The following is a 23170-nucleotide window of genomic DNA, read 5'->3' on the forward strand; positions in this document are numbered from 1 at the left end:
CTGATGCCTGGTACATCAGCTGCAGTCAATAAGTTATAGCTATAGCATCACTATTATTATAGGGTTAAGGGGTAGTAATTGACAGGAGTGCTGACCTTTTTTTTGCGCGGTACGCGGGCCTCTCACTGTTGTGGCCTCTCCCGTTGCGGAGCACAGGCTCCGGACGCGCAGGCTCAGTGGCCATGGCTCACGGGCCCAACCACTCCGCGGCACGTGGGATCTTCCCGGACCGGGGCACGAACCCGTGTCCCCTGCATCGGCAGGCGGACTCTCAACCACTGCGCCACCAGGGAAGCCTCTGACCTTTCTTTAGTAGAAGTGGGTTTCATCCTTCAAATCTCAAATATTTTAAGGATGCCTTAAAAGCTTTGACATGGAGAACTACTTTAAGTGACGAAATCTGTTTGCCAAAGTCATCTGAAAAATGCCCTAACAGCAGAGGGCTGCTTTTAGTGTGAAGTGTGTTATTAAGTGGGGACAGAAGCTCTAGGGGACTTTGAGGTCAGCAAATATCAAGTGAACTACCTCACAGAGCTGTCTCTGGGGATTTCCCACGAGGCCCCGCCCCCGGTTGAGTCACCAAACTCCCCTCTTTGAGTCTTTGACCTGCAGCCCTTGTCAGCTGCAGAACCTCACTGCTCTGAAGATCAAGGAGTAGGAAAGTTCTCCACCAACCCTGCGATCTCAAGGTTTGTCCGTTTGGGGCAGATAGATGGGGGGAGCCAAGGAGGGATGAGGATGAAGCTTTGTTCCCTTTGTACATTTCTAGACCTTTTCCCTCCTAATTTCTAATAACTTTTATTCCATAGCCCATTAAATAAGGATCAAGAACCTGGCCTATAGAGATTGTTGGACTCTTTAGTTTTATGACTGGATGAGCTTTAAATCTCAAAATGAGCAGATACATGTCTATTAAGAAAATGTGATAATGAGTTGAACAAGGAGGTGTTTCAACATTTTAGCAACTAGGTGTTGAAATTCCACATGCTGTTTGGACAAAGGGAGAATAGTAATAATTAGATGTCTTCTCACTGAGCTGAACTGTTGGATGCCCCTGACAGATTCTCTCTTTAAGGACTATATTTCAGGGGCAACAAGCCACAGGCATTGTTGAAATCTAGATGCTAATGCTGAATCTCTATGAAAGTCCCCAAAAGTTCTTGCTATTGTTATTTCTGCATTTCAGCAAAACATGTTGGAAAGTACACTCTTAGACTTTGGCAAATCTACAGAAAGCTATGTGTTGAGTCACGCTTTTCTTATCCTAGAAGTTTCTATGCATTTGCTACCTTTTCCATGGTATTCCATCATTCATTTTTCCTGCAAACCCTGAGTTATGATCGTGTAGAATTGTACAGATGATAGCTGAACTGTAGGTAGTTCTGAAAGGAGAAACCACCTCATCCTAGGAAACTTTCACCTTTTGCAGAGTGGTACATGTGAAACCAGCTACTTTGATTAAAATTCTTTTGGAATCTGCTTGGCTAATACGTCTATGCAAGATTTCATCATGGGAAATTTCTATTACAACATAGTGGCTACTGTGCTGTTGGTCATGAATTTCGAGAGGACGAGATCATTGCAGGATTTCTGCAGTAACTGTTCAGCGGGTAAGGACCAAATTAACATGTGTGCTTGATCTGTTCCGCTGAAAACATGGTTCAGTTAGTCTGGTAGTCAGGGCTTATAAGCTCTGTTTTAATGATTTTTTTAAAAAATTGAACTATAGCTGATTTACAATATTGTGTTAGTTTCAGGCATACAGCAAAGATATTTATATATATATTACAAGATATTGAATATAGTCCCCTGTGCTGTACAGTAGGTCCTTGTTGTTTATCTATTTTATATACAGTGGTGTGTATCTGTTAATCCCAAACTCCTAATTTATCCCTCCCCGCAATAATGATCTTTGATTCATTCATTTACAAGAACCTGCATTACATTTCTTTTTTTTTTTTTTTTTTGGCGGTATGCGGGCCTCTCACTGTTGTGGCCTCTCCCGTTGCGGAGCGTGGGCTCTGGACGCGCAGGCTCAGCGGCCACGGCTCACGGGCCCAGCCGCTCCGCGGCACGTGGGATCTTCCCGGACCGGGGCACGAACCCGTGTCCCCTGCATCGGCAGGTGGACTCTCAACCACTACGCCACCAGGGAAGCCCTGCATTACATTTCTTGAATGCTACATCTTAGCTGTGTGAATGCAGGCTTGTCACTTAAACTCTTGTGCTCCAGCTTCATCATCTGGGGATGATATGAGAACCTATCTCATAGGATTGATTGCTGGGAGGATCCTATGATGGGCTTAGATCAGTGCACGGCACAGGGAAAGACCTCAACAAATGTTAGTTTTGTGTGTGCAGACAGTGCTCCGACTGGGGGGTGCAGCAGGGAATAAGCAAGTGGCAGGAGGCTTAACAGAGTGGGAAAAGGCAGACACCTTTCAATTGTAGTGTGCCAATAAAGGACATTGATCTCCTGAATCCAGTCACTGGTGTCCTGGATCAATCACGAGAAATCATTCTGTTTTATTCAATAGGTAAAGGAAACTATTTTCTTTCCATTGATTTTTTTGTTGCGATATCTATACTTTGTTATTTTTAATTCTGTGATTATGCTTAGGGCAATCTTGCAAATGGATAATTTAAAACAGTCAATCAACAAATAAAGTCTATCACTGTGGTACCTAGAAAACGAATCTTTGTTTCATATTCTGGTTTTCTTGTGAACCTCATATAGCTTTGGGTGATGATGGTCCATTGTCCAACACGTACAGCTCTTATCTACCCTTTTTAGGTACTTTCTGTGGGAAAAACAAGCATGAGCTTTGCACTCCTTGTCCTTCAAATAGTTTCTCCAGCACAAGTGGACAAAAGGCCTGTGACGTATGCAGGAAGTGTGAAGGTAGGATTTAAAAGTATATTCTTCATCCAGGTATGTGTTGGGAAGACAAGCTTTTATTCCCGATGTACTGATCTCTTTTGAAAATCTGAAGTGTCAAATAGGCTGCTTCCTCTGTTAATAGGCAGGTCCAGTAAAATAATTTACTGTAATAGCAACTATTGGTGGATTGAGCTTTTTAAATATTAGAGGAAATATTCATTAGACGAGAGAGAATTTTTAATTAGCAAAATGTAAAAAAGTCTTCTATAGACATTTAAAAGTAAACTTTATACTCTGAGACCATTAGGACCATTCTAAGTAGAACAAGCATGGTTTTTATTGCAGAACATAAATTTGCTTCCTGGATTTGGAGATCAAGGGTATTATAACACTGGGGGACTTTGTAGGTGTTTTCAGGACCAAGAAAGCATGTTCCTCCACCAGCAATGCAGAGTGCGAGTGTGTGTCGGGATTCTACTGCCTGGGAGAAGGATGTAACATGTGTGAAGAGGACTGTAAACAAGGTCAAGAATTAACAAAAGAGGGTAGGTTTCCTCTTCCATCTAGTGCCAATTTGTTGTCTAGTCATATGTTGTTAACTTAGTTCTTGGTCCTTTGATTACAAAATAAAACGTAGATTTGCAGAACCTTTAAGTAATAGTAATGAACTGCTAAGTATCTGATATTTACAAAATTATTTCTCAATCAATGGAAATAATTTGAAATCACAACATTTGTTTTTCACCAGAACCATGCCTTTTCATGCATCCTATACATGCGTATACAATGGTCTATGTACAATTAGAATAAAACCTTTAGTCGTATTAAGGTTTCATTTCAAGAAAAACTGTTGAACAATCTATGTAGATTGTATTAAGTTAATGACTTTATTATGGGATTATGTTCATCACAAACTATTCAAGAAGAATTGTTCATCACTAATGAAATTCAGGAAGAATTGTTAGACAATCGGTACAGATATTATTAAGTTAATGACTTTATTATTATGTGATCATGTTCATCACAGAGAAAGTTAAAAATGATTAAAATGCTTCCTTTTTTATTATTCCTTTAATTTTTACAAAAGGTTGTAAAGACTGTTCCTTTGGGACATTTAATGATCGGGAACATGGTGACTGTAAACCTTGGACAGAGTATGTATCATTTCTTTCTGCTTACAAAATAAAGTATCTGGCTTAACTTTTCTAAAGACAAGGAATGTGATCACTGATGCTTTTTGAAACCTATCAAGTGTAGACATAGAATAACATGCAAATAGGTGGTATGGGAACAGTATGGGGTAATTGTGACTAGATTGCCAAAGTGGGCATTTTCTCCAGAAGTACTGCCCAGAACAATGAGGTCAGATTTGCCAGTGGAACTTAGCTACTGTCTGCCCCAGGTGTTCTTCTGTGTCCTTCCAATCTCTTTGCTGCCTCTGACTTTCCCCCATTGATCAACCCACCTTCAAGTGTTCAGTGCCAGCATTGATAATGATACAGAAGAGGGTAAAGTATGTTTCCTTCCCTCAAAAGCTTTAACATAGTCTTGGGCAGACAAGACTATCACAGGTAATAAAATAGCCAACAGTGTATTTTGTACACCTTTGTTCTTTTTGCATTTGATCTTCTTACTAGAAAATCATTTTTATCATTATTTTACATTTATATTCTTATTGTGTGTTACAAAAGTATTGGTCCATAACAGATTAGGAAGTTGTTTTTGTTTTTTGTTTGTTTGTTTATCTTTTGACACAAATAGTTCAGAGCAGGGAAGTGAGTCTGCATGGACAGTGGGATCGAACTGGGTTTTGGAGAATAGGTGGGTTTGTTTTAGGTAAAAAGAGGCAGGGGAAAGACACAGGACAGTGATGATGGTAATGTTGACAATGATGATGGATGGCTACCATTTATAGGGAGTAAGTCAGGCACGTAGTGTCGTTTACTCTTCACGACAGCCCTGGGACATGTATATCTTATTTTTCAGATGAGAAAACTGAGGCTTAGAGAGATTTCCCAACTTGCCCAAGGTCATTCTACAAAGGGACCGACCCAGGGCTCAAATCCTGATCAGTCTGATGCCAACACATCAGACTGACCAGGAGTCTCCTAACTAACCTAGGAGTTAGGAGCTCCTAACCCTAGGCTAACTTCTCTGTCCTTCCTGTGTGCCAGAGATGGTCAAATATGCTTAAGAAGGTGGGGGTGAGAGACTAACCAGGCAACAGCCTGAAGTAAGCTGTCGTGGGACAGGACTCCCCAGCCTGGGAAGAAAGAAGAATCCAATTAGGTAGATAGAGTGGGATGAATTGTGGAGAGCCATGAAAGCCAAGTGAACACTGGTAGACGTCCAGATGGTCAAGTAGAAGTTTTTCAGAATATCTTTGCTTTGCCTATGAACCCAGATCCACACATCTTTTTCACCAGAACTGCTTTACTGGGTAGAAAATGTCAGTCTTTTTTAATTAGAATGATCCGTACCTGAATTAATGATTTGAACTCTTTTCATTGGACCATCTAAGCTGTTCTTTGGATGGGAAGTCTGTCCTTGTGAATGGGACGAAGGAAAGCGATGTGGTATGCGGACCAGCAACAGCTGACTTCTCTCCAAGTGCATCCTCCACCGTCACGCCTGCCCCTGGGGGAGAGCCAGGTAGCTGGTTTGTTGCTGTTAAATCAAATGAAAGTATGTGGCCATTCGGATTGGAGTCTAAGTCACTCCTGATGCCTTGCATCTCTGCCTCTAGCAGGCACCTCGACATGCCTTCCTTCTCTTACCCTGGCTTCAAGGGACCCATCCATTTCTTCGGGTGTTTCTTATTCGCTCTGAATTCCACATTAGTAAGCAGAGCGAGGTGAGACTGCACCCAAACAGACACTACACCTTTGATAACGCCAAGTAATGGCGATTATAGGGTTCCATGTTTCCTATAGGCTAGAAAGGCCAAACCACTTAATTTCTGTGGGCTTCTAGGAAAATGACTAAGGTTGTAAAAAAGAGTTTTCTTAACAAGCAGGCAAGTTTACTAAGATAGCTGGTGGGAGATGCCCAAGGCACGACTTCCCATGCTTAAGGGTTTACAAACGCAAATATAAATATCAGCATATTTGCAAACTTTTATTTTTGTCTGAATTTCTCCTTTTGTTCTGTTTTAAAGGTCACACCACCCGGATCATTATCTTCTTTCTTGCACTGACATCGACTGCAGTGCTGTTCTTGGCGTCCTTCGTGGTGCTCCGTTTCTCTGTGGTTAAACAGGGCAGAAAGAAGCTTCTGTATATATTCAAACAACGTAAGAGGAACATAAAAGTGTTAGATATGAGCCTTTTTTTAAAAAAAAACCTATTTATTTATTTTTGGCTGCATTGGGTCTTCGTTGCTGCGCGTGGGCTTTCTCTAGCTGCGGTGAGCGGGGGCTACTCTTCATTGCGGTGCACAGGCTTCTCATTGCAGTGGCTTCTCTTGCTGCGGAGCACGGGCTCTAGGCTTGAGGGCTTCAGTAGTTGTGGCACATGGGCTCAGTAGCTGTGGCTCGCGGGGTTAGTTGCTCCTCGGCATGTGGGATCTTCCCGGACCAGGGCTCGAACCCGTGTCCTCTGCATTGGCAGGCGCATTCTTAACCACTGTGCCACCAGGGAAATTCGTTATGAGCTTTTTGAGGCTAGGCTTTTTACAGTAGAAAGAGAAAGATGATTTGTTTTAAGTTACAGAAGCTAGGTTAGTATAGCACAGTGGTTATCAAGTGGGACAATTTGGCCCCCGAGGGGACATTTGGCAATGCCTGGAGACAGTTTTGGTGGTCACAGTCTAGGCGGTGGGGTAGGGAGTGCTTTGCTCCTGGCATCTAGTGAGTGGAGTTCAGCGATGCTGCTAAATATCCTACAATACACAGGACAGCCCCACAACGAAGAGTGAGCCGTCCCCAGATGTCAATGATGCTGACGTGGAGAAAGCCTGGTGATGGCAGAACATAATCCAAAGGTTCCAGAAAAATGACCACTTTAAGTATGCTGCAGCCTTGGGCAACTGTGTGTGTGTGTGTGTGTGTGTGTGTGTGTGTGTGTGTGTGTGGGGCCACTCAGCTGTGCATACAGGACACTGACACAGAGGAATCAAAGATAACGTTGCCCCATCTAGCACTTCTCCTCTGGCTGATGAATGGCCTTAACCTGAACTAGACCTACAGCTAGAAGAAGGCCTAGAGAACAAGGAGGGAGCTTAAAGTGGGTTTAATGAGATGAATTATTAGGACACTGATCTGGATTAAATGAGAAATTTCAATAATGGATTCCATTCATTAAGCCAGATAGTATTTCTATAAGGAACTGGGCAAGAGCCTGGCACAGGGTCAATACTCACTAAACGAACGCTATTAACATTTATTCCAAAAGGCTTAGAGATGGGGGCAATCTGCATTTTTCTTTTTTTTTTTTGCGGTACGCGGGCCTCTCACTGTTGTGGCCTCTCCCGTTGCGGAGCACAGGCTCCGGACGCGCAGGCTCAGCGGCCATGGCTCACGGGCCCAGCCGCTCCGCAGCATGTGGGATCTTCCCGGACCGGGGCACGAACCCGTGTCCCCTGCATCGGCAGGCGGACTCTCAACCGCTGCACCACCAGGGAAGCGCTGCATTTTCGTCTTTGTGGAGAACAGAACCATAGATATCAGGCTAGACTTACTAAGAGGGATTCATGTATAGGAGGAGCGCTCTGAGAGCTCTGTGATGTAGCCCAAGCCACCATAATAAGACTGGAGAGTGTCAGTTTGTGGGTTGTTAAAAATATAGAAGGGGAAGTATTAGTAAAGTCTCATCTAAAGCTGCAGTACACTAATTTGTATAAAGTTTCTTTCTGAAAACAATATAAACATTTTGAACATTTTGAAATATACCGGAAAATGCATAGGCATAAAGTTTAACAAACTGTAAGATGAACGCCTGTGTAACTCTACCCAGGTCAAGAAACAGAACAGGGCTTCCCTGGTGGCACAGTGGTTGAGAGTCCGCCTGCCGATGCCGGGGACACGGATTCGTGCCCTGGTCCGGGAGGATCCCGCGTGCCGCGGAGCGGCTGGGCCCGTGAGCCATGGCCGCTGAGCCTGCGCGTCCGGAGCCTGCGCTCCGCAACGGGAGAGGCCACGGCAGTGAGAGGTCCGCGTACCGCAAAAAAAAAAAAAAAAAAAAAAAAAAAAAAAAAAGAAACAGAACATACTCTGATCCCCGGAAGCGCTTCTTGTGTTCCTTCCAGATGAAAACCTTCCTTCCACTAGTGCTAACCACAACTAGATTCTTACGGTGTTCACTTCCTTGCTCTTATTTATAGTTTTGCTACCTAAGAACAGGGTTTAATTTGGTTGCTTGTGAACTTCAGACAAGTGGAATCACGCTGTATCTGTTCTACATTTTCCTTCCCCTTTTCACTCAACTTTGTATCTTTATGATTCATCCACGTGTGGCATTTATCTTTAGTTGATTTCCAGTGTTGAATACTCTTCTCTTGAATGACTGTATCATCGTTTGTTTATCCATCTTAATATTCCTGGACACTTGGGTTGTTTCCAATTTGGGGCTCTTACAGACAGTGTTATTTGAATATTTTTGTCTACGTATCTCAGTACACATAAGCACATGTTTCTGTTTTGTTTTTAACTTGGGAATAAAATTGCTGGGACATGAGGAATGTGTATCTTGGTCCTTAGTACTAGATTTACCAAACTGTTTTCCAGAATAATAGACTCATTTACACTTTCACAGCAGCATATGAGAGCTCTTTTTGCTCCAATCCTTGCTACTACCTAGTGTCATCAGACTTCTTAATTTTTATCTGTCTGGTGGGTGTATAGTAGTAGCTCGTGGTTTTAATTTGCATTTCCCTGATTACTAGTGAGATTGGACATCTTTTCATGTTATATTGGTCATTTGGATTTCCTCTCTTGCAAAGTGCCTGATCTTTTGAGCCTTTTCCCACTGGGTTGTTTGTCCTTTTCTTATTAACCTATAGGAATGTTTTAGTCTACTCTTCGTGTGCTGCAAATATATTTTCCGACCCTGTGGTTTGTTCTTTGACTCTCTTTTTGAGGTCTAAACCTCTGATTTAAGCTTTAAGTTCTCACTGAAACCTCTGTTTTAGACAACTATCTCTCCCAGCTTTACCCCAATCTACAATAAAGGTCTTTATAAAATGATTTTCAAAAGTACTTATGAGTAATTAGTGAGTTTCAATGGAACAGTAATCCATTTAAAAAAATCTTAGGTTATTTTTAAAAACTTTCTATTTTGAAATAGGGATTCACAGGAAGTTGTAAAAACAGTACAGAAAAGTCTTATGTGCCACTCATGGGGTTACATCGTACGTAACTACAGTACAATATCAAAACCAGGCAACTGACATTGGCATATGGCGTGTGTTTAGTTTACTGTATGTCATTTTATCACATGTGTAGTTTGGTGTAAACCACTAGCACAATCAAAATACAGAACTATTCCATCGCCACAAAGGTCTCCTCCTGCTAGTGCTTTATACTCCAAACACTCCCTTTCCTCCACCATCCCTAACCCCTCATAACTACAGATATGTTTTCCATCTCTGTAATTTTGTCATTTCAAGAATGTTATATAAATAGTATCATACGATATATAAATGGATCATAAATAAGAGACCTTTTAAGACTGGCTTTTTCCCCTCAGCAAATGCCATTGAGATCCGTCTGAGTTGTGTTTCAATAGTTGACGCTTTTTTATTGTTGACTAGTGTTGTAAGGTGAGGTTGTACCACAGTGTGTTTTACCATTCACCTATCGAGAGACATTTTGGTTGTTTCCAGTTTATGACTGTTACATTAGAGCTGCTATGAATAATCAAGTACAGATCTGTGTGGACATAAGTTTCCATATCTTTAAGATAAATGCCCAGGAGTGCAATTACTGGGTCATATGCTAAGTGTGTATTTAGTTTTTTAAGAAACTGCTAAACACTTTTCCAGAGGAGTTGTACCATTTAACATTCCACCAGCAACGTAGGAGAGTTTCTCCTCATCTTCACCAGCAGTCTGTATTGCAGCAATTTTTAATTTCAGCTGTTCTAATAGGTATGTACTGATATCTCACTGTGGTCTTAATTTGCCTTTCCCTAAGGGTTGAACATCTTTTCATGTACCATCTGTATATCTTCTTCAGTGAAATGTTCCTTCATGTCTTTTACCTATTTTCTAACTGGACTCTTTGTTTTACTTTTGACATTTGAGAGTTTTTTATATCTCCTCGATATGAGTCCTTTATCAGATGTGAGGTTTGTAAATATTTTCTCCCAGTCTGTAGCTTGCCTTTTCATCCTCTTCACATGATCTTCTGCAGATAAAAAGTTTTTAATTTTGATGAAGTCCAATTGGCCAATTTTTTTCATTTATGGGATTATGCCTAAGAACTCTTTACCAAGTCCTAGGTCCCAAAGATTTAGACTTTCTCTTATGTTATCTTCCAAATGTTTTATATTTAAATCTATGCTTCATTTTTAGTTAAGTTTTGTATAAGGTGTGAGAGTTTCAAGTCAATATTTTAAAATTATTTTTAATTTTTTTTGCTGATGGGTGTCCAACAGCTTCAGCATCATTTATTGAGAAGATTATCCTTCTTCCATTGAATTGCTTTTGCACTTTTGTCAAAAATCAGTTGGCTGTACTTGTGTGGGGACTCTTTCTGGTTTCTCTCTTCTGTTCCACTGATATGTGTGCTTTACCTTCTGTCAATACCACACAGTCTTGGTTTCGGTAGCTGTAAAACAGTCTTGAAATTGGGTATAGGGTAGAGTGAGTCCTCCCACGTTATTCTTCTTTTTCAAAATTGTTTTGGCTATTCTAGTTTGTTTGCATTTCTATATAAATTTTAGATAATCTTATCCCTATCTGCAAAAAGTCAGCTGGGATTCTGATAGCAATTGTGTTAAATCTGTATATCAATTCAGGGAGAATTGACATCTTTACTATGTTAACTATTCCAATCCATGAACACAGTATGTCTCTCCATTTATGTGTATTTTCTTTGATTTCTTTCATCAGCATTTTGTGGTTTTCAGCATACAAGTCCCGCACATGTTTTGTTAAATTTAGGCCTTAGTATTTAATTTTAACAATTGCAGATGATATGGTATCTTAAATTTTGGTTTTGACACATTCATTGCTAGCATATAGAAGTACAGTTGGTTTTTGTAGTTTGATTTTGTGTCCTATGATTTTGCTGAACTTGCTTACTAGTTCTAGGGTATTTTGTAGATTCCTTGGGATTTTTTACATAGACTATAGTGTCATCTGCAAAAAAAAAATAGCTTTATTTCTTTTCATTTCCCATCTATATGCCTTTTATTTCTTTCCTTGCCTTATTATTCTGGCTAGAATGTCCAGTACTATGTTGAATAAGAGTGGTGAGAGGGAATATCTTCGACTTGCTTCTAATCTTTGGGGAAAAGCATTCAGTCTTTAACCAGTAGGTATGATGTGAGCTACAGATTTTTAGTAGATATTCTTTATCAAGTTGAGAAAGTGTTCTGAAGATTTTTTTTTTAAATCATGAATGAGGGCTGAATTTTGTCAGGTGCTTTTTTCTGTATCAGTTGATTTGATTATGTGATTTTTGTTCTTTAGCCTGTTGAGATGATGAATGATATAGATTGATTTTTGAATTTCAAACTAGCCTTGAATCCCTGGACTAAACTCCACTTAGTCATGGTATATAATTATTTTTACATATGTCTGAATTCTCTTCACTAATATTTTGTTAAGAATTTTTGCAGCCATATTCATGAGGAATATTGATCTGTGGTTTTCTTTTCTAGTACTGTCTTTGTCTGGATTTGGTATCAGGGTAATATTGACTTCCTCAGATAAGTTGAGACATGTTCCCTCTTCTGTTTTCTGGAAGAGATTGTGTAGAATTGGTGTTAATTCTTCTTTAAATAGTTTATAGAATTCTCTAGTGAAACTATCTGAACCTGGAGCTTTCTTTTTGGAGCTCCTTAATTACAAATTCAATTGCCTTAATAATTATACGGCACTCAAATTATTTGATTCATACTGAGTGAATTGTGATAGTTTATGTTTTTTGAGGACTTGGTCCATTTCATCTAAGTTGTCAAATTTATGTGTTTAAGTTATTTATACTATTTCCTTACTATTTTTTTGTTGTATGCAGGTCTGTAGTGATATCACCTACTGATATTGGTAATGTGTGTCTTCTCTCTTTTTTTTCTGAATCAGTCTTGATAGAGATTTGTCAATTTTCTTGAACTTTTCAAAGAACCAGGTCTTTGTTTCATTGATTTGCTCTATTATTTTTCTGTTTTCAATTTCACTAGTTTCTGCTTTTACCTTTATTATTTCATTTCTTTTGCTTGCTTTGGATTTATTTTGTTCTTTTTCCATTCAGGTGGAAGCTTATGTTATTGGTTTGAGACATTTTCTCTTTATTTTTTTAATTTTTTATTTTTTTGCGGTACGTGGGCCTCTCACTGCTGTGGCCTCTCCCGTCCCGGAGCACAGGCTCTGGACGCACAGGCTCAGTGGCCATGGCTCACAGGCCCAGCCGCTCCGCGGCACGTGGGATCTTCCCAGACCGGGGCACGAACCCATGTCCCCTGCATCGGCAGGTGGACTCTCAACCACTGCGCCACCAGGGAAGCCCTCTTTTTTTTTTTTTTAATGATATAATGACCATTTCCAAGGTTAGTGCTTTATTTTTATTTATTTTTTTCGTGCGGGGGATTATATTTTTTTAATTAAATTAATTAATTAATTTTTTGCGGTACGCAGGCCTCTCACTGTTGTGACCTCTCCCATTGTGGAGCACAGGCTCCGGATACGCAGGCTCAGCAGCTATGGCTCAAGGGCCCAGCCGCTCTGTGGCATGTGGGATCTTCCCGGACCGGGGCACGAACCCGTGTTCCCTGCATCGGCAGGTGGACTCTCAACCACTGTGCCACCCGGGAAGCCCTATTTATTATTTTATACAGCAGGTTCTTATTAGTCATCAATTTTATACACATCAGTGTATACATGTCAATCCCAATCTCCCAGTTCATTACACCACCTCCCCCCCACCAGCCGCTTTCCCCCCTTGGTGTCCATACATTTGTTCTCTACATCTGTGTCTCAATTTCTGCCCTGAAAACTGGTTCATCTGTACCATTTTTCTAAGTTCCACATATATGCATTAATATACGATATTTGTTTGTCTCTTTCTGACTTACTTCACTCTGTATGACAGTCTCTAGATCCATCCACGTCTCTACAAATGACCCAATTTCATTCCTTTTTATGGCTAATATTCCATTGTATATATGTACCACATCTTCTTTATCCATTCATCTGTCGATGGGCATTTAGGGTGCTTCCATAACCTGGCTATTGTAAATACTGCTGCAATGAACATTGGGGTGCATGTGTCTTTTTGAATCATGGTTTTCTCAGGGTATATGCCCAGTAGTGGCATTGCTGGATCATATGGTAATTCTATTCTTAGTTTTTCAAGGAACCTCCATACTGTTCTCCATAGTGGCTGTATCAATTTACATTCCCACCAACAGTGCAAGAGGGTTCCCTTTTCTCCACACCCTCTCCAGCATTTGTTGTTTGTAGATTTTCTGATGATGCCCATTCTAACCGGGAGAGGGGATACCTCATTGTAGTTTTGATTTGCATTTCTCTAATAATTAGTGATGTTGAGCAGCTTTTCATGTGCTTCTTGGCCATCTGTTTTGTCTTCTTTGGAGAAATGTCTATTTAAATCTTCTGCCTATTTTTGGATTGGGTTGTTTGTTTTTTTAATATTGAGCTGCATGAGATGTTTATATATTTTGGACATTAATCCTTTGTCCATTGATTCATTTTGCAAATATTTTCTCCCATTTTGAGCGTTGCCTTTTCATCCTGTTTATGGTTTCCTTTGCTATGCAAAAGCTTTTAAGTTTCATGAGGTCCCATTTGTTTATTTTTGTTTTTATTTCCATTACTCTAGGAGGTGGGTCAAAAAAGATCTTGCTGTGATTTATATCAAAGAGTGTTCTTCCTATGTTTTCCTCTAAGAGTTTTATAGTGTCCGGTCTTACATTTAGGTCTCTAATCCATTTTGAGTTTATTTTTGTGTATGGTGTTAGGGAGTGTTCTAATTTCATTCTTTTACATGTAGCTGTCCAGTTTTCCCAGCACCACTAATTGAAGAGACTGTCTTTTCTCCTTTGTATATCCTTGCCTCCTTGGTCCTAGATTAGTTGACTATAGGTGTGTGGGTGTATCTCTGGGCTTTCTATCCTGTTCCATTGATCTATGTTTCTGTTTTTGTGCCAGTATCATATTGTCTTGATTACTGTAACTTTGTAGTATAGTCTGAAGTCAGGGAGTCTGATTCCTCCAGCTCCGTTTTTTGCCCTCAAGACCGCTTTGGCTATTAGGGGTCTTTTGTGTCTCCACACAAATTTTAAGATTTTTTGTACTAGTTCCGTAAAAAATGCCATTGATAATTTGATAGGGATTGCATTGAATCTGCAGATTGCTTTGGGTAGTATAGTCATTTTCACAATATTGATTCTTCCAATCCAAGAACATGGTATATCTCTCCATCTGTTGGTATTATCTTTCATTTCTTTCATCAATGTCTTATAGTTTTCTGCATACAGGTCTTTTGTCTCGTTAGGTTGGTTTATTCCTAGGTATTTTATTCTTTTTGTTGCAATGGTAAATAGGAGTGTTTCCTTAATTTCTCTTTCAGATTTTTCATCATTAGTGTATAGGAATGCATGAGATTTCTGTGCATTAATTTTGTATCCTGAAACTTTACCAAATTCATTGATTAGCTCTAGTAGTTTTCTGGTGGATTTTTTTTTTTTTTTTGCGGTACACAGGCCTCTCACTAATGTGGCCTCTCCCGTTGAGGAGCACAGGCTCCGGACCCGCAGGCTCAGCGGCCATGTCCAATGGGCTTAGCCGCTCCGCGGCATGTGGGATCTTCCCGGACCGGGGCACGAGCCCATGTCCCCTGCATCGGCAGGCGGACTCTCAACCACTGCACCACCACTGAAGCCCTGGTGGCATCCTTAGGTTTCTCTATGTATAGTATCATGTCATCTGCAAAGTGACAGTGTTGTTTCTTCTTTTCCAATTTGTATTCCTTTTATTTCTTTTTCTTCTCTGATTGCCATGGCTGGGACTTCCAAAACTATGTTGAATAATAGTGGTGAGAGTGGACATCCTTGTCTTGTTCCTGATCTTAGAGGAAATGCTTTCAGTTTTTCACCATTGAGAATGATGTCTGCTGTGTGTTTCTCATATATGGCCTTTAATATGTTGAGGTAGGTTCCCTCTATACCCACTTTATGGAGAGCTTTTATCATAAATGGGTGTTGAATTTTGTCAAAAGCTTTTTCTGCCTCTATTGTGATGATCGTATGGTTTTTATTCTTCCATTTGTTAAATGGTTTATCACATTGATTGATTTGCATATATTGAAGAAGGCACTGTTTTTGAATGGAAAGCCCTATAAATATTAATTAAATCTGTCTGGTCTATTGTGTCATTTAACACTTCTCTTTCCTTATTTATTTTCATTTTGGATGATCTGTCCATTGGTGTAAGTGAGGTGTTAAATTCCCCCACTATTATTGTGTTACTCTCAATTTCCTCTTTTATAGCTCTTAGCAGTTGCCTTATGTATTGAGGTGTTCCTATGTTGGGTGCATATATATTTATAATTGATATATCTTCTTCTGAGATTGATCCCTTGATCGTTATGTAGTGTCCTTCCTTGTCTCTTGTAAGATTCTTTAAAGTATATTCTATCTGATATGAGTATTGCTACTTCAGCTTTCTTTGGATTTCCATCTGCATGGAATACCTTTTTCCATCCCCTCACTTTCAGTCTGTATGCGTTCCTAGTTCTGAAGTGGGTCTCTTGTAGACAGCATATAGATGGATCTTGCTATTCAACAAGGCTGTGTCTTTTGGTTGGAGCATTTAATCCATTCACATTTAAGGTAATTATCGATATGTATGTTCCTATGACCATTTTCTTAATTGTTTTGGGTTTGTTTTTGTAGGTCCTATTCTCTTGTGTTTCCCACTTAGAGAAGTTTCTTTAGCATTTATTGTAGAGCTGGTTTGGTGGTGCTCAATTCTCTTAGCTTTTGGTTATCTGTAAAGCTTTTGATTTCTCCATCAAATCTGAATGAGATGCTTGCTGCGTAGAGTAATCTTGATTGTAGGTTCTTCCCTTTCATCACTTTAAGTACATCATGCCACTCCCTTCTGGCTTGTAGAGTTTCTGCTGAGAAATCAGCTGTTAACCTTATGGGAGCTCCCTTGTATGTTATTTGTCGTTTTTCCCTTGCTGCTTTCAATTGTTTTTCTTTATCTTTAATTTTTGCCAGTTTGAGTACTATGTGTCTCAGCGTGTTTCTCCTTGGCTTTATCCTGTATGGGACTCTCTGCACTTCCTGGACTTGGGTGACTATTTCCTTTCCCATGTTAGGGAAGTTTTTGACTATAATCTCTTGAAATATTTTCTCTGGTCCTTTCTCTCTCTCTTCTCCTTCTGGAACCCCTATAATGCGAATGTTTTTGCGTTTAATGTTGCCCCAGAAGTCTCTTAGGCTGCCTTCATTTCTTTTCATTCTATTTTCTTTATTCTGTCCTATGGCAGTGAATTCCATCATTCTGTCTTCCAGATCACTTATCCGTTCTTCTGCCTCAGTTATTCTGCTATTGATTCCTTCTAGTGTAGCTTTCATTTCACTTATTGTATTGTTCATCTCTGTTTGTTTGTTCTTTATTTCTTGTAGGTCTTTGTTAAACATTTCTTGCATCTTCTCGATCTTTGCCTCCATTCTTTTTCCGAGGTCTTGGATCATCTTCACTATCATTATTCTGAGTTCTTTTTCTGGAAGGTTGCCTATCTCCATTTCGTTTAGTTGTTTTTCTGGAGTTTTATCTTGTTCCTTCATCTGGTACATAGCCCTCTGAGTTTTCATCTTGTCTATCTTTCTGTGAATGTGGTTTTTGTTCCACAGGCTGCATGACTGTAGTTCTTCTTGCTTCTGCTGTCTGCCCTCTGGTGGATGAGGCTATCTAAGAGGCTTGTGCAAGTTTCCTGATGGGAGGGACTGGTGGTGGGTAGAGCTGACTGTTGCTCTGATGGGCAGAGCTCAGTAAAACTTTAATCAGCTTGACTGCTGATGAGTGGGGCTGGGTTCCCTCCCTGTTGGTTGTTTGGCCTGAGGCAACCCAACACTGGAGCCTACCTCGCTCTTTGATGGGGCTAGTGACAGACTCTTGGAGGGCTCACATCAAGGAGTACTTCCCAGAACTTCTGCTATTAGTGTCCTTGTCCCCCTGGTGAGCCACAGCCACCCCCCACGTCTGCAGGAGACCCTCCAACACTAGCAGGTAGGTCTGGTTCAGTCTCCTATGGGATCACAGCTCCTTCCCTGGGTCCCGATGCACACACAACTTTGTGTGTGCCCTCCAGGATTGGAGTCTCTGTTTTCCCCAGTCCTGTCAAAGTACTGCAATCAAATCCCACTGGCCTTCAAAGTCTGATTCTCTAGGAATTCCTCCTCCTGTTGCCAGACCCCCGGGTTGGGAAGCCTGACGTGGGACTCAGAACCTTCACTCCAGTGCTTCGACTTCTGTGGTATAAATGTCCTCCAGTCTGTGAGTCCCCCACCCAGCAGTTATGGGATTTGATTTTACTGTGATTGCGCCCCTTGTACCATCTCACTGTGGATTCTCCTTTGTCTTTCCATGTGAGGCATCTTTTTTGATGAGTTCCAGTGTCTTCCTGTCGATGATTGTCCGGCAGCTACTTGTGATTCTGGTGTTCTCGCAAGAGGGAGTGAGCGCACATCCTTCTACTCTGCCATCTTGGTTCCGAACCTTGAGACCTTTTGTCTTTTTAATATAAGAACTTCACATTATAAATTTCTTTCTCAGTACTGAATTAGCTGCATCCACACGTTTTGATATGTTGTTTTTTTCATTTTCATTCAGTTTGGTGTATTTTTTGTTTTTCTCTTGATTATTTAAAAGTGTGTTTTTCAGTTTCCAAGTTTTTGGTGATTTTCTTGTTTTCTTTCTGCTGTTGATGTGTATTTTAATTCCACTATAATAAGAGGACACTCTCTGTATGATTTCTTTTAAATTTGCTGAAGTTTGGTTCATGGTCCAGGTTACTGTCTATCTTGGTCTCTGTTCTATAGACACTTGAAAAGATGGGTGGAGTGTTCTTAAATATTGATTAAATCCTGTTGATTGATGATGTTGTTGAGTTCTTCTATATCCTTGCTGATTTTCTGTCAAGTTTTTCTATCAACTCTTGGGAGAAGGCCATTTAATTCTTCAAATATAATTCTGGATTTGTATATTTCTCATTTCAGTTTTGTCAGTTTTGTTTCACCTATTTTGTAGCTCTGTTGCTTGTAGTATACATATTTAGTACTGCTATGCCTTCTTGGTGAATTAACTCTTATAATTATGTAAGGTCCCTCTCTATGTCTGGTTTTCTTTGCTCTGAAGTCTACTTTATCTGACAGTAATACAGCCACTCCTGCTTTTTAAAAAATTAATAATATACATGGTATATCTTTTTCCATCCTTTTACTTTCAACCTTCCCACATTTTTATATTTGAAGTGAGTTTCTTATAGACTACATACAATGGTCACACTACTAATTTCTATCTTTTGATTGATACATTTAAACAATGTACATTTATTGTAATTATTTATATGATAGGGCTCAAGATGTTATTTTATTTTTTGTTTTCTGTTTGCTTTCTCTGGCTTTCATTTCTCTGTTTTCTTTTTCTGTATTCCTGTGGATTACTTGAACATTTTTTAGAATTCCATTTTGAAATGGCACATGGGATCCTCTTGGACCGGGACATGAACCCGCATCCCCTGCATCAGCAGGTGGACTCTCAACCACTGCGCCACCAGGGAAGCCCTCTTTATATTTTTTGAGTGTATCTGTGTATGGCTCTTGTGTGGTTGCTCTAAGTATCATACATATTTATATAGACTACATCAACATTTTAACAGTTTGAAAAAAGTATAGAAATCTTACCTCCTTTTACAGCATTTTAACCTCTTCCAATTTATAATATACTTGCCTAAAATATTTCTGCTACATGCTTTGAGAACCATCTTAGTGTTATAATTTTTGCTTCAACCATCAAACATAATTTAGAAAACTCAAGAGAAAGAAAGTTCATTTTATTTGCCCATATATTTGCTCATTCTGTTGTTCTTTCTTCCTTCCTGATGTTCCAAGATACCTTTTTTTTAATCATCTCTCTTCTGTTCAGAGAATTTTCTTGAGCCATTCTTTTAGGGTAGGCTTTTTTTGTCTGAAAATTTCTTGATTTCCCCTTCACTCCTGAAAGATATTTTCACTGGATATAGAATTTGGGCTTGAGAGCTCTTTTCTTTCAGCTCTTGAAAAATGTTGTGCTACTTCTTCTGGCCTGCCTGGTTTCTGGTAAGAAATTCACTGTCATTCAATTTGTTTTTCCCCTATAAGTGATGTGTTGCTTCTTGCTGGCTGCTTTCAAGATTTCTTTCTTTCTTTTTTTTTTTTTCGTTTTTTGGTTTTTCGTTTTCCAAACTTAAACTACAATGTATCTTGGTGTGGATTTCTTTGGATTATCCTGTTTAGCATTCACTTAGCTTCCTGAATCTGTAGATTTATGACTTTTTCCAGATTTGGGAAATTTTTGGCCATTATTCCTTCAAATACTTTTTCAGCCCTACTCTCTTTCTCTTCTTCTTCAAGGACTCCAATGACATGATATTAAGTTTTTTTGGCTAGAGCCCCACATGTCTCTGAGGCTTTGTTCATTTTTCTCCCCAGTCTTTTCTCTCTGTTGTTCACATTGGGTAATGATTCTTTCCTTTGTCTTCTCCATTCTTGTGCTGAGCCCATTCATTGATATTTTACATTTTGGTTATTGTAATTTTTCAGTTCTAAAATTGTCACCTGGTTCTTTTTTAAAATTTTCTTTTCTTTTTTTAATTTGTTTCAAATGTGTTCCCAACTGCTTGTTGAAGCTTCTTTTTTTTTACCATGCCACGCAGCTTGTGGGATCTTAGTTCCCCCAACCAGGGATTGAACTTGGGCCCTCAGCAGTGAAACTGCTGAGTCCTAGCCACTGGACCATCAGGGAATTCCATGAGGCATCTTTATGATGGCTGCTTTAACGTCCTTGCCAGATAACTCTAACATCTATATCACCTAGATGCTAGCATCGGTTGCCTTTTCTTATTCAAGTTGAGATCTTCCTGGTTCTTAGAATGACAAGTGATTTTTAAAAAAATTGAAACCTAGACATTGGCTATGATGTTATCAGACTTTGGATATAATTGAAAGCTGGTGTTTACTCAGGGTTCCTCTAACACCACTCTGGCAGAGGAAGGAGGATGCTGCCAGGTGGAGGTGGAAGTCCAGGTCCTATACTAGACCTCCTGGGGGTGGTAGATCCTTGTTATTGCTCCCCACTAAACCCCCACTGATACTACCCTGTCTGGGATGAGGAAAGATACTTTGTTCCTGCTCGCCACATGGTTTCCACTGACACTGAATGGGTGGGGAGTGGGGTGGCCTTGTTACTGTTGAGTGGTGGTGAAGTCCTAGCTCTCCACTCGGACTCCTGTGATGCTGCCCCAATGAGGATGGGGCAGTAAGCCTTGATAGAGCTTGGCAAGGGTGTAAGTCTATGCTCTCTACTGTGTCTTTAGTGGTGTGCTTGGGTGTGGGTCCATGGTTTATTTTGCTAGAGTAGAGCTGTGATTATCTAAAAGCTTTTAGTCTTGTTACTCTGCTCTTTTCCTGGTTTCATAGCTAGAGAGATCAGACTTTTCTTGGGGCATTTTTTTTTATTAGCCTACTTCTCCAGTTCCCAGTCTGGGACATGTGAAACAGAGAGAATACTCAGGGAACTCAAGGCCATATTTCTCCTTGGGTTCCAAGCTCCTTAACTGGTCTGCTTTCTTGCCACCTTTCAGATTCCTCTTATGTTTGTTATACCTAAAACGTCCAGCCTTTTCAGCAATACTTGGCAGGAAGAATAGGGAAAAGTATGACTACTGTATCTTTCCAGAAGCAGATTTCCATTTAAAAATTCATCTTTGATGCTATTTCAAAGGAAAAGAACGTCTCATTGGTATTCCTGGATGTCTTGCCAGGTTTTCATAAGTTCTTGGAGATAGTGTGCTTGTTGGGTTTTGGTTATTTTTTATTTTTTATAGTAACAAGCAAGGAAAATTGGGGTAGGACCTTTTGCTTTGACAGGCTATAAAAATAATTTATATTTACTGGTGGGCTTGGGTGTGGGGATATAGTTATATATGTGTGTATGTGTATATATATATGTATATATATATATAATTTAATATATATTTTAGGATTGAAAGTTGCTCGGCAATAACACAAATACTATACACTACCATGTAAATGAAAATCTGGAAGCTAGTGCACAAATCAGTTCTTTACTTACTAATTGATGGAAGCAGTGGGAGTAACTTTAAAATCTCGATGCCATAAGCATTTCATTCAAAAGAAGCCATCTAATGTGTAATCTAAGTAACCCTCAAGACTAAAACATGTGCTGCTGAACTGAAACTACAGTTACGTTTGGCACATGACTAACTTTATGCTATAATGATTCATGCTCAAGACTGTTTTTAGCCTTTGTAGACAATAAAGAAACTAGTATTTTTCAGGACCAATAAAAAAGTATTTGGTAAAATGAAAAAAAATCTTAAATAATCCTGAAAAAATGTTTATACTTGCTATTACCTCACTTGCTGATGAGTTGGTTCAAACTAAAGTTGAAAATGTTTGCTGCTGAGAGATGTTCTGCAAATGGGATTTATGGAAAATGAATGTTAAATGATTCAAACAGACAACAAAAGATAACTCTCTCTTAAATTACTTTTTAGCATTTATGAGACCAGTACAAACAGCCCAAGAGGAAGATGCCTGCAGTTGCCGGTTTCCAGAAGAAGAGGAAGGAGTGTGTGAACTGTGAAGAGGAAATCCACAGATGTGTTGGAACTCTCTTGAGAAGAATCACAGGAGAAATATGAGGGATCCCACTACCGTACCTTTCAAATTTAAAAACTCCATACTGGATAATACCAACGGTTACCCTAACAAGTTTTTTTTTCTAAATGCTAACGACTTGGCCTTTCAAGATGTACCACTTTTAACAGAACAGAAAAATGGGACAGAAATGGTGGTAAAAGTGATATTTTCTAGATACTGCTTAAGAGGTTTGGGCTAGTTTTCTTGAAATCCAAAGAGAATTATATTTTAAATTTAATCATGTAGGCTAATCGTGCAGCTAAAATTATAATCAAAATCAATTATATATATATTTTTGGTGCTAATATGACACACGGCAATAGCCATAAGATGCAGGCACTATCCCCCATCAAATTTTCCATGGGTTCAATCATTCAACACAAGACATCCTCCATTGTCAGGGGAGAATGAGGACAGTCATCGTCATTGCCCAAGTTTGGGGTCAAGAGCAAAAAACTAAAAAATAACAGACCTTGGGACTTCCCTGGTGGTCCAGTGGTTAAGACACCTCACTCCCAATGCAGGGGGCACAGGTTCGATCCCAGGTCAAGGAACTAAGAGCCTACATGCTGCACAATGTGGCCAAAACCAAACAAACAAACAAATGAACAAAAGAAGAAAAAGCAGACCTTGAGGAACAGTTTTGGAAAGAGTCAAATGTCCCTGCATATCCTTGGTCCTCTCCATCTTCCCATCTTCTGCCTTTGTCCTACTCCCCTCTGAGCCACAGCTTACTTTTTATTTTATTCTTAAAAACTTTAGCAGTAATATTTTATATACATAAACTAGTAAATGAAACAGGAGTGAAGACCCATGAACACATAGCCCAACCCGAGCGCTAGAGCAGGAGTTGCCAAACTCCCATGGGCCAAATCTGAGATGCCATGTGCCTTCATATAGTTTATGAGCTAAGGATGGTTTTACATGTTTAAATAATCAAAAACAAATCAGAATAAGAATAATACCTCATGACGCATAAAATTATCTGAAATTCAAATTTCAGAGTCCATAAGTAGTTTTCCTGGAGCACACAAGGCACCCTCAGGTGGCCTTTGCATTGCAACAGCAGAGTTGAGTAGCTGTGACAGAGATTGTATGGCCCACAAAACCTAGAATATTTAATAAGTGACCCTTTATAGGGTCAAAGTCAGGATCAGAGCATCCATCTGTGTGCTGC

General features: G+C 39.7%; 1 protein-coding gene across 1 annotated transcript; it reads left to right on the top strand.

Moving 5' to 3' along the window:
* Window positions 1-662: 662 nt before the first annotated feature.
* On the top strand, window positions 663-21937 carry TNFRSF9 (TNF receptor superfamily member 9). Its single transcript, XM_024749968.1, has 8 exons — window positions 663-689; window positions 1430-1610; window positions 2795-2902; window positions 3289-3426; window positions 3969-4035; window positions 5403-5533; window positions 6039-6173; window positions 21849-21937. Exons 2-8 carry the CDS (start codon window positions 1496-1498, stop codon window positions 21935-21937), a joined length of 783 nt encoding a protein of 260 aa, XP_024605736.1. The 5' UTR covers window positions 663-689; window positions 1430-1495.
* The last annotated feature ends 1233 nt before the right edge of the window (window positions 21938-23170 follow it).

This window comes from Neophocaena asiaeorientalis, unplaced genomic scaffold (genome assembly GCF_003031525.2).
Source record: "Neophocaena asiaeorientalis asiaeorientalis breed wild unplaced genomic scaffold, Neophocaena_asiaeorientalis_V1.1 scaffold275, whole genome shotgun sequence".
Classification (NCBI taxonomy): domain Eukaryota; kingdom Metazoa; phylum Chordata; class Mammalia; order Artiodactyla; family Phocoenidae; genus Neophocaena; species Neophocaena asiaeorientalis.

Bases quoted from the DNA above. Each gene is read 5' to 3' on its own strand.
- TNFRSF9 (XM_024749968.1), top strand. From the start codon at position 1,496: ATGCAAGATTTCATCATGGGAAATTTCTATTACAACATAGTGGCTACT. The intron at 3,427-3,968 runs GTAGGTTTCCTC...TTTTTACAAAAG, and splicing joins TCAAGAATTAACAAAAGAGG to GTTGTAAAGACTGTTCCTTT. The intron at 5,534-6,038 runs GTAGCTGGTTTG...TCTGTTTTAAAG, and splicing joins TGCCCCTGGGGGAGAGCCAG to GTCACACCACCCGGATCATT.